The following is a 12,503-nucleotide window of genomic DNA, read 5'->3' on the forward strand; positions in this document are numbered from 1 at the left end:
CCGCCCCCTATAAAACACAAAAATGATCAATAGAATAATATAATATATAGGCTTTGTGTACTGTCCACTAAAAAGAGTATGCTCTTTCTTCCCATATTTGTGAGACTGCCGGTTGAAATTAATCTGGCATCGGATTTGCACCCTCGATATCACTAATCTCTTGTGAACGCTTCGCCCTGTCGAACTAAATTATATTCTTTCGGCTTGGCAAATACAATGTAGTATAGGCCTATTCTACATGAACGCAGTAGATCATTCAAGGGTTATTATTCTGTTAATCATTACGAATTTTAATTAACCACAGTGACTTCCCATGAATAAGGGTAAAACCTTGAACTTCGAGTTCGGCATTAATCCGAGCAAGCGATTGGTCAGAATCGTTGATCACGCTCACACAACGTGACTTTCTGCTTGCGATAGCCTAGTTTTGCATAAGACGAAAGATGGAATGTGGTGGTTTCCAAAGGATAGATTTTCCTTAACTTTGGTTGTAAAATCTTGCTTATTTGTGTTCTTCATGATTTTAAGTTGGTATGGCTGTGGATGACGTTCGTCCAATTACTTCTCACAGCAACATGTTGGATATTAAACTGGAGCGACAGTTGTCGGAATCGAGCCAACAAAAGGGTACCATCCACAGTGGCCATTTCATGGTTAGCAGGGTGCATGATGTAAACAACGAGGACGACGACGAAGAGGTTGCATCTCCCTTCAGCGAGGACACCAAAGGCTTCGACTTTCTGAGCGCAAGCAAGGAGACATCGAAAACATATGACTTTGGAAATGGCAGCCAGTCAATCATCGATGCGTCTCTGACAAAGTTATTTGAATGCATGACCCTTGCTTACAGGTGCGGGTTCTTGTTGCATGCGTGTGTCAGTGTGTAGATTAGATTTACTTCTCCGAGGCATTGTAAGCCAAAGGCTGGAACTGGGGGTCTTACTGTGTCGACAGTGTCTAGTGTCCTGTGTTGCTGTTGTGTGGTTACGCTTGTGATCGTTCTGTCCTCCTGCAGCCAATATATCTAGATCTAGAATCTAGTTGAAATTCGCTATACTTCAACTTCATGGTTTACACTCTCAACTACTAACTTAATCATAAGTTAATCGGAAGCCTACTTGACTTAATAACTGAGGTTGCCTATCCTAGATACTATAGTATCCTTATAGGCTATACTATAGGCCCTCTATCTAAATGATAAATCTAGAATCTAGATCTCTAGATTCTACCTGAACTCATGTCTTTTGGGGCTTCCCTTGTCAGTTGACTATATCTAGATCTCACCGTGGTGGGCCTGCTTTGCCGCTTTTAGCACGTGATGGGCTCCATCACTAGGTTTCATCACCGACTGCTTGGGTGGTGTGTGTCGGTGTGTGTGTTTGTGCACACGCGCTTGTGTGTGTGTGTACAACTTTGAAGAGAAGGTAAATTTATGGAACAAAAATTACTGAGATCGTGTATAAAAGATATGAAGTGGCTGTTCGGACTCGAGTCCGAACAGCCGCTAGAGGCTATTCGGACTCAAATTCCTGTGCGCGTGCGAAATCACTGTATACCGTAAGCAAGGTCTAAACTCGAATCCGAAAAGTGTCCCGTTGCTATTAGGACTTCAAACTGGTAGGCTATTATCTGCGTTTCACGACTACAAAGGGATCAAAACATGCATTTAATAATCACAGTCCTTATTGCCTTATAAGACAGCCCCTCCTCCCCTTTCTCTCTCTCTCTCTCTCTCTCTCTCTCTCTCTCTCTCTCTCTTTCTCTTTCTCTCTTTCTCTTACTTTTTCTCTCTCCATCCATGATCTTACTTCCCCAGGCCAGCTACATGCTATTAAACGTAGAATGACACAAACTAGACCTTCTTAAAATAGTCTGTACAGTGGGTATCCCAGGAAGTGATGACATCACTTTACTGACATTAACAGCCAATCGCGGGTGGTTGGCGGGTGCTCTGGTGTGGTTTGCTCCTTCTTTCCTATCAGACGTCTATCATCCTTTTCTGCCCTCCTTCTATTTTGTGTTTGTTACTCTCTTGTAACACCTCTAATCTTCGGCACTTATATGACCTTATTGTGTTGCAAGTGCCGTAAAACTTTTACTAAAACTAAAACTAACAGCCAATCAGGAAGATGCGTCGTTCTACGTTTAATCGCATGTAGGCCGCCACCACGTTCATCGTTTTTTTTCTTTGCATACCAGATCTTTATTCCCTCCCATACCGTTGCCCACTGCCCAGCCCTACTACAGTGGAATCTTGTTATAACGAGAGGGAGGGGACCGGAGCAAAATGTCTGCTATAGCAGGATTCTTGCTATAAGGGATCCAGTAATAAATTCAAGGGAAACTGTAAAGTAGGCATGAGTTTGGTGCCCTGTTTATTTCCTTTTGCTATCTCCCCTAATGATTATTTTGTTTCAACATGACCTCTGGGTCTTACTTGATCAAAAATCGAATCAGGTTTCTTTCTCTAGCGCTAGATCAAGCGATGTTGATTGAAAGGTTGGCGATCAGAAAGAAAGGGCTCTGGGTTAACTCATCCGCTGTGTTTTCCCCCTCCCCACCACACCCTGTTGTGCTTTCCGTCAGCTTGCGCACGTCACACATTCATTCCATCCATCACATCATTGTGACCTCTCCACCCCGATAGGAGAAGTGAGAGGCATGGTAGGCTTAGATAATGTAGACTATGCTGGCCTATCACTCGATGCATTCTGCTAGTCTGCGCATGCCACACCCTCCCTACTCAGTCGCTCCGGCCTTCAGTGTTTATACACATAGGCTCTCCAATTCTTTGTTTCGCTAGATCACCAACTAGTTTCTCAACTGGCGAGGTTTTACTTTATGTGTAATTGGGCCATGCACTGCGCACAGCAGCAGTGATATTCTGCTATAACCGACTCGTGTGTTTTCCTGATTGCGCAGTACTATATTTACAACGGTAAAGAAGAGAAAAAAACAGGGTTTTAGAATAGTGTCTTTCGTTTTTTCCGGACTTGTTATAAATGGACTCCACTTTGTTATAATATAATATTATTCTTTGTAAGGAAAAGACCACAGTTCGCACAAGGTCACCATGGTCGGCGTCCATTTGTTGTAAGTTTCTGGGCCAGATCGTAGAAACCGAGGAAGGCCACTGTTGAATTGCTTGTCTGCTTCACATCCGATACACCCAGTGATTGCGTACGTGCATTGGAGTTTGAGTCGGAATAGCCACGGAAGGCTATTCAGACTCAAATTCAGGCTCGAGTCTGAATAACCGCGGGAGGCTAAAAGATACACAAACTGATTTTTTAAAAAACAAACCGGGAGATCGAGTCAACTGTTACTGGCGAGGGAAACCAAGAGTCTTGGGGGAAACCCAGGGAGACGACAAAAATAAGTAAATTATACACAGTGTATGTGTATGTTGTAGCTTTCTGCTCAAGACTGGCAGATTTTCAGTGTCACTGCATCTTGCCCTCCCACAGTTGTTACAACTCTCACACTGCGTGGGTCTACTTGAGCCATTCAAGTTATAATTGCTCTTCTTTGATTTTGAGCAATAATTTTAGTCTGTCAGTTCATAATATGAATCATGACACCCCCGACTGGTTCTTCATCATATATATATATAATAGAAGTCGAAATTCTTGTTCTAGGCCCTTCCGACGCTCAAAGCAGGATTAATTTTTATATTAATAATGAGAGGGAAATATTATAACAGACTGAAATACTTAAGTCAAACAAGACCCCAGTACGACACTGAACACAGACATGTTGTTGACTGGATACATGGGGTACATATTGTATACGTGTGTGTGTTGTTATATAACATGCCCCTGGAAAATTGAGAAGCCGGTTTGGCGCAGTCACCCTGTGTGCCCCCCACCACCAGGGCAGTGCTACTGGCTGAAGTATCTTTAGGCCATTCCCAAAGGGGGGATATTAACATCATATTCTTATTATGCTCAGTAGAATTTTAATTGTATATGGGCTGATTTATCAATGTCATGCTCATACTGTGCCGGAACAACATGGGGGAACTGCTGCTTTTTCTTTCTTCACCCTTACTATCTTCATTTTTTATCCTCTACTTCTTTTGTACGTTTGTCACTCTGCTGGACTGCTGTTTCCGGGGTGCCTAGATAGTCGAAGCAGACTTTGTTTTGCTGTTGAGGCTAGAGAGGTGAGCAGAGTGAGCTTGATTCCCCATTTGGACTTCTCAAGTGACATCTACCCCTTGGCGCCGTAAAAACCTTACAAAAGACGAGCGAGCATCGTCTGTCTATACCTCCATTATTTCGACTGGACTTTGTTGTGTGTAATTTTCGTTCCAATATATGTTATAACATTTTATTGATGGCGCAAATGAACTCCCTTTTTTGAGCTTGTGAGCAGCTTGATTTCCTGGATAGTAAATTTTTTTTTTCAGGAAATATAGCTGGACACCCTGAACGTTTTATTTTTAATTGTTCGGTCGGTCATGGGGAATACTTTTTTCCCCATGAAAATACACATTTTCGTATTTCCCTATACATTTCATTTACGCATTTTCAGTTTTCTGTGGTTGGCATCTCTGGAGTAACTGCATCCCTCTCTTGTTTATCTCTTCACACTTATTCGGGCATATTATTTCACTCATGCACCTGTCTCAAGCTAAGAGTAAAGTAAAGCACTTTTCTTATATTCATTTTTATCTCTGCTTTACACAAATTTTGACTTTATATCTACTGCAAATTATTAGTTTACAAGATTTATGGATATTTTTATCCGAACTATATTACAATAACAGGACCAATGGTGTAGTAATATTTGACTTGTTTTTAACAACATTGGGGGGCATACCTCCCTGCATACTGACATGACCCCTCTGTGGGTTTATCATGACTTCGGACAAGTAGAGTGGTTATGTTGATGGCCAATCACAAACAATGACACGAGGCATGCAATTTTCACCTTATGATCATGAGTCTCAAAACTGTTATGATCCTATTGCTCCTCCCCTTTACCTGTCCAAAATGTATAGCTTTCCATCCCTGACAGTTCCCCCGCCTCTGTCGTAAAATGTGACCTCACCTCTTAAGATTCAGTTTTTCTAGCAAGTTCGGGTATAGAGTAGAGACAACTGCTGCACCTGTCTGATGCAGTTTGTACTTTGTAGGCCCTACCTCTAGCTTGTGATGTAAGTTAAGGAGGAGAAAGCTCAGTTGGGAATGTGATAGGGGGAAAACAAATGCGTCGACGAGTTCACACCTTGGTGTAATTCCGTCGGGGGAATCATTGCGTTTGAGAGTGGATGATCAGTGGCGCTACAGGCAGTACAATGATTGCTTATTTTTGTTCCGTAAATTATGGTCTAAAATGTGAGATCTTGCCGGAATGTAATCTTTTAATAATCAGGGTCTTGGGGGGTAACTTTTGGTTTGTAAAAATTCTTTTTCTTAAAAAATGAGGTTCTTAGACGGAGACTTCCATAAACTGTTTTGTGCTTGAGAGGGATCAAGTTATTGACATTCGAGTTGTTTTTTTTTAATCAAGAGGATTGGGAAGAGATAATGTGGTGATACATCTGAGAGACCTATAAAAAAGGCAAACACTTTGGGACCGTGACATTTTGGTGTCTCTGTTTTGTGACGTAATTAAACTTTTTTGGAATTGGACTGGCCAAAGTATTGTCTTTCAGGGCCAGAAATATACCTGAGCAATAGTAGTAAGTAGGCTTACGTCCAGATTTGTTTAAAGGTTGGCGATATTCTTAAATCATGGCCCACATTGTCTTTTTATGCATGCGGCACATGCACACACACACATGTCAATTTTGCCAAGGGTTGTCAGGGGAGCCATGACTATTGACCTATGTGTCTTTAAAATGCAATGCTATGTACTCTAATCTGTGCTCTGCAGTGTTCGTAGTGTAGTGTAAAATGTTCAGGACAGCAGTGAGTCGCCATGGCAAGCTAACCGACTTTTTAAACCTCATCACATTAAGAGGGCTATGATGTCTCTACTGTCAGTGTCAGTCCTTCTTTTCATCTCCTGCTCTATGAATGCATCACTTGAATGTGCATTTAACTTTCACTGCCTATGGCTTGTTTCACTTTCATCATTTTGGCTAAAAATGAATCCCAGCTAGCTTACTTTTTAATTTACCAATGCGTAACTTTGCATGACACACCTGTAGGCCAGGGACCAACAAAAATAAAAAAAATAAAAATCTTGATCCAGTCATAAAAAGTATTTTTCAATTGGGCCCAATAATATGAAACGTCGCCTTTTGGATGTATGCAGTGACCATTACAATAAACTATAACTATTTACAGTCGTTTGGTTTACAAAAATTGCTCATTTTGAGACAGCGTCGGTGGCCTAGTGGTTAGGCTCTCGGACTCGCAACCGTAAGGTCGTGGGTTCGAATCCCGCCAGGGACCCGACGTTGTGTCCTTGGGAAAGGCACTTTACACGAATTTTCCTCACTTCACCCAGGTGGGAATGGGTACCCGGCTATAGACAGCGAAAGATCTTGTCAGTATGTTAGTGTTTGAGCGCTTAATCAGCTGCTTGCACTGTATGCTTCCCGGGAAGCTGAGAATGTTTCGGAGTGTTCTATGGTCTGCTGGGGTAATAATATAGTGTAAAGCGCATAGAGCCTGCTGTTGAGCGGGGATTTGCGCTATACAAATGCTATCTATTATTATTATTATTAATGGTCTTCAAGATTCTGTTGGTCATCCGACATCTAGACCCATTGGGCCTATGCAGAGGCCTGTGATGAGATTAGATCAAAACAATTTGTCTTTATAATCTTGTTTTGTGGAAGAAGAAGAAAGTGAACACGCTAAAAGAATATATGGTTACTGAAGTGAAGACGAGCATTCTTTATTCAAAGTGTTGCTCTTCAAAGTCTACTTAGTTTTAACGAAATATGTCAATGCTCCAGGTGACCGTCCATGGCAAATTCTTCTATGCTGTATAAATAAATAAAGGTTAGTTACATCCATGCTTATTGACAGATATGTAGTTTGGGAAAAGCGCACCTCCAGTGTACTCACAATCCATAGAAATGAGCCAGTAGGCTGCAGACTTGTAGGATTTTCTTTACTTTTAGCTTGTATCTCTTCTATTGCTAAATGATTAAGTGCGATAACATTTGTTTAAATGTTGTACTTTATAGGAGGATGGTCCTTGTTAAATTTCTTGGCTACTGCTGACTCAGCATTTACTACATGTTTATTTCTTAGTTGGTGTGATGGGTTAGCAAGAAGTTTCGCGTAATGTGTATCCACGGATTGTTCAATCTCAGTCTCAGTACGAGACCCTGGGAGGTGGGGATCTAAATCTAGCACTTGTCTCAGGTTTCAATGTAGACCCAGTTGCTCTTATCTTTTGAGATGTAGGGTTGAAGTTCTCTTTACATTTGTGGGGGTTTTTTATGCCAAGACCCCTGACCTATCTTATCTTCCAATCGACTTCATGTTAGAGGATGTAATAGACGTAGCCAAACTAGATCGAAAATCTAGGTCATGTGTGTGTATTGTTAAAATGGCTGTTGATACATGATATATCGCTCATAACTGTGCCTGATCTACAACAGGGAATTGCTGCTTTTTCTTTCCTGATCCTTACTATTGTCATTTCCCTTTACTTCTTTTGTATGTTTGTCACTCTCTTGTGACCTGCTATATTGGGGTGCCTTGATGGTCGAAGCAGACCTTGTGCTGTTGAAGCTAGAGAGGTGAGCAGTCTAAGTCTGATTCCCTGTAAAGACTTCTCAGTTGACACCCACCCCTTGGCGCTCATTGACCTTCTGCAGTTGCGAGTGCCGTAAAACCCTCTACTAAAAAATGTGGAAAAAAAATACATGACATTATATCCCAAACTTTTGGCTGTTTTGAATTTTTAAAGCCCAGGAATCCTCGACAGTGTGGGAAAACTGATTTCTTGATTCACTGATTCTCCAACTCAAGCTATGTTTTTGTGTTGGGTTCTTTGCATTAATTGTTTTCACAAGAATTGGGACATTGTGATGTGTGTACACCAAGCTTGATAAGAGTTATTATAAATTTAGACCTGAATAGAAACATAATTTTTAGGTCTAGTTTATTACCCTTTAGACTTTAGGGTAGGGGGTGGGGGTGTTGCTGTCAGGAAAAGTCCACAAGCAGGCTCCAAAATAGAATCAGTTTCCTTACCAGTACTTGTGCATTCATAAGATTTAAGAATCCTGAATATTTTTTTCTTTTGTCTTTAAGTAATCCAATTATGATTGTGAATTGATGTTGATGTGAAGAGAATGAGCAAAATCTATCATGACACGGTGATACCATGGACATCATTATAAAGTTTGGGAAAGTCTATGACTCACTACTGATAATAAATGGCCCTGAACAGTATTTTATTATAATGTCAGCTAAAATAGTAATAAAAGAAGATTTGTGTAAATGTTACATAATCAATGTTTTCTCTATCTTATCTATGGTCTTTGCTTTGCATTCATCGGAATACGTTGATTTATTGTTCTGTAATCTTCTCCTTACTGATAGTGCTGGGTCATGGGTTCTGAAAAGTACATGTAATTTAGGTATATGGTATATCTCTTCAGTTGAATTTGAACTCAGACTTGCAATTTCAATTATAGAGAAAAGTTTTGCCTTCTATTTCATCAGAAAATACCTTGAAGTAAGTAGAACTGTCTGGTGTTTTTTTGTCCTAGATGAAAACCTACTGAGAATCAGTGTTGTGAAAAACAAAATTGTTAAAAAAATTCAAATTCTATCATGTCTGCATGGGGTCATTCAACTAGACCAGATTCCTGGAGTATCTGAGTCAAGCAAACAATTACAAATGTACATCTATTTTTACTCAGATTCTTTGAAAGTGGAAGATTGACTCCATTTTTGTGGAGCTCAATATTGTTCCCAAATTATTGAAAGTTAATTGGTGAGCAGTGGGTTGATTCCAGCATTGGATACTTTCAAAAACAAGTAAAGTTGTAGCACTTAAACTTTTTGAGATCATTTTTATACACAACACTGGTGGTAAGAACAATGAGGGATTTTAAGAATTTATTTGCCTCAGCCGTGTGGTACTTAAAAAGGTAATACCTCTTCTGTCACAGTTCATTGTGTATAATAAAAAAGCTTATTTCTTCATACTGCAAATTCTTTAGTCAAGCATTATAATGCTTCTTAATTGTTAGTGGTGCCTACCTGACTTTTGTGTATGTGATGAGGTGCTTCACCACATTGCATGCAGCAATTGTAGGTTTGATTCCTGTATCAGGAGATTTAAAAAAAATTTTCTCCACCTTTTTGCGAGGATGTTGTATCCCTCCCAGACTGGGTTGTCCGTGGCAGACAAGGTCAAAGCAGTCCACTTCCTAAAAGATCTTAATTATGACTGGGGGGGGGGGGGTAAAATATTTGTAATTTTGCAATTGCTGTCATATAAATTATGACCCACTAAGTCTCTAATGTTTGTGATGCATGGAAATTCTTTCCTTCTGAGAGAAAGGACACTTTCATCCTTCCATAAAGTTGTTCTTTGTTCATTCATGTCAGTTTCTGTAGCGTGTGGACTGGATTTGTGTGTCCTTATCACAGTAACCTGTATGTACTCATTTGTTGAAAGTTGACCCACTTGCCGTTAGTGGGTCATAGCATGGCTTACATTGATAAGGGAGTGAAATAGAGTGACTAGTTTTCTTGTGGAACACAGAAAGACTGCTGTTTGAAGTGGAAGAAGGGCTGGCCACTACTATAGTATTATAGATGCCCGGGTTTTAAAAAACTATCGATTGTAAAGGGAAAAAGCTAGGTAAATAAAGTGTTTCTTTAAAGAGATATCATGCGGCTGTCTGAAAAATTATGCTAGCCTTGCAAGAAAGTGACTACTGCTCAAGTATATTTGGTTGCTTTTAAGGACAAGCGGGCTAACCCAGGGGGTTTCCAGACATATCTTTACCTACACCAAAAGTGGGCATTGCCCTGCCTATTGGCGAAGTTTGGTTTCAATAGTGTGTATTGTTTGGTTATAGAGAAAACTCTACACTTGTATTTTAAAGCAACTGAACAAGGGGCAAAAACTTTACCTTTGATTTTCTCAAAACAGCATTTTTAGGGATAGCCCCCTTGAGCTTTTTAAAAGCGACCATTTGAAAGTGGGTTTGTTTTTTGTTTTTAACTTTTGCTTAAATATATTGTGGTAATAAAAAAAAAAGCTGGTTATCCAATTTGTAATCTCATAAAAGCGAAGGTGATAAGATCAAACAGTACCACAGAACCAACTCCAAATTTTGTGAACCTAAAGGGAGGCTCAAGAACCAAATGATTTTTTAAAATCTGATAACACTAAAACCTTAGCCTTAACGGGACCCAAAGCCTGTTAGCTAAAAATAAAGATCTATTAAGGGTCTGCCTGACCCCTATCTTGTGCTGGTATCGAAATATCTAAAGTTTCATGATTATTGGCTATCCTATCCTCATTGTCAGCAAGATAGCTTTGCAGGGCGCTCTTCCAGCCAGCTCACTGACTGGTAATGTTTTCCACTTACCTTCTATTGCATCATCTACCAGTCATTATATTGTAACATCTAGGCCTATGTTGGTGTCAGTGATGTTGCATCATTGCCTTTTGGCATACACCTAGGGTTGGAAATGATTCCTGTGTTTACATGTAAATGTACTCTTTCAGGGATATAACTTTCCTCAGGGATAAACTTTCTTTGGCTCCTCATAATAGGAGGAACTAGATGTATTAAAGAAAAAAGATGGAAGTATATTTTGTGGTATGGTTTTGAATGTAATCTTCAAGGTTACATTTCAACTTGTTTTATTGTTTAGAGTATATAATGCTAGAAAAGTGTATCATAAACATTGCTTCACGTTAGTTTCCTTTTTCTTGATGTGGTTCTGACTGTCTTTTTTTTCACACCTTTTCCTGTTGTGTGTTTTTTTTTTTTTTTTTTTAGAGCTATGTGGTCTTACATTTGTTGTTGTGAATGGTCTTCTAGTTCTAGCTGTGCAAGTCAACAAAGCAGCCAGGCGCACTTCTCCATCTAAATTTGACTGGGCTAAATATTTAAATAAATCCCTGCCCCAGTCAGAACAATCTACAGCCTATGTCTATCATTAACAATGTCTTCGAAGATGCACTGGGTAGCAGCTGTTTAAAGGGAAGAAAATACCTAAGTTTTGTGTATATAATTATTATGTTAACTATTTCTGAAGTCTAGTAGGGGAGAGGAGGGAGAACACAATAAATAAATACTCTCATTAATTTTGAAAAGAAATGTAAATGCGTTGTGACTGAGTTTTATCTATAATCTACACTACAACTTATTTATTTACTAGCTGGGTACCTGTTATGTTAACGAACTCAAAAGAATCGATGGCCAAGTCATTGTGGAATCATTGCGCACTGCTTGTGAAGGAAAACTCGCTTGTTTACAATGGCGTCTTAGAAGACTTTCCCAAGATGAGATCTAAATGAAACTAATGAAAAACTGGAAACTACACTACAGGGACTTCAGACTCCTTATTATAACTGGGCACCCTTTATTTTAAATTAATCTGAACTACAGTTAATTTTTTCAAATTTGAAAGTTAAGTGGTCCAGACGTTTTAGGCAACCAAAGGGACGAACTTTCACAAATATATTATACTAGCTGGGCCCCCTTTCGATGAAAGGATTGATCGGTGCCTTAACATCTACTGAAAGTCACTGGCCTACTATATTTACACTCTTGTACTGGAATGGAGCAATAAATCTTGAGAGATGCAAAAAATTAGGTCTAGATTTATACTCTCCAAACATCAGTGCGCACATTGCACAATTAAAATAGTGCTCAGTATTGCACGATAGTATCGAACGGAAGTAGGACTTGAAATAAACAAACCTGGTGGATTTTCTAAAATTACAGGTCGTCCTACAAAAGCGATCGGCGAAATAAAGAAATTTAGCTTTTCACAGCAAAACTGTCTCGAAACTGAAAAAATGGAGGGCTTCATGATCTGGATTATATTTTAAAGAATCTTTTGGCCAAAACTGCATATCGATCGATGCAGCCATTAAAAAGCCTTTTGAATAGCAAAATTTGGCCGCCGCAAATTGATAACAGATCTAGATATAACTAGACTGTAACTTTCACCTTTCTTCTGTCTTTAATTTTTGCTCAGTTTCCCTGCTCATGTTTGCCTTTCACTATTCTGTGGGCTCATTTTTAGGCCATGATTCCTTCCCCATTACCTTTACTGTGTACTATATTATATCTAATCGGTTTGAAAAGAAAAGAAAAATAATTCTTTAAACAAAATGTATGCCACAGTAAGCTTCTTTTTTACCGGTTTTGAAAAGAAAAAATATCATTAATCACTGTGTAAACAACAAATAGCTGTACATCATGTCTAGGCCCGTCTTCGCATGCATTGAGGGGTGCCCAATGTATTAATCATCATATTTGCTGAGGCAAGATTTATTGCTGTGTTGTCATGTGTAAGCGTTATTTTTGCTTTTTTCCCCCCTCAATC

The 12,503-nt window shown here is 39.5% G+C and overlaps 1 protein-coding gene across 1 annotated transcript in view; it reads left to right on the plus strand.

The window, feature by feature from the left end:
• Positions 1-422: 422 nt before the first annotated feature.
• LOC101859304 (MLX-interacting protein) overlaps positions 423-12,503 on the plus strand; it is a gene marked incomplete in the record, with an annotated part of 38,449 nt that continues 26,368 nt past the window's right edge. The window contains 1 exon segment of the mRNA XM_013091275.2: positions 423-850. Within this exon segment, the coding sequence (XP_012946729.1) occupies positions 534-850 (317 nt within the window).

Source organism: Aplysia californica, unplaced genomic scaffold, assembly GCF_000002075.1.
Source record: "Aplysia californica isolate F4 #8 unplaced genomic scaffold, AplCal3.0 scaffold00031, whole genome shotgun sequence".
NCBI lineage: Eukaryota > Metazoa > Mollusca > Gastropoda > Aplysiida > Aplysiidae > Aplysia > Aplysia californica.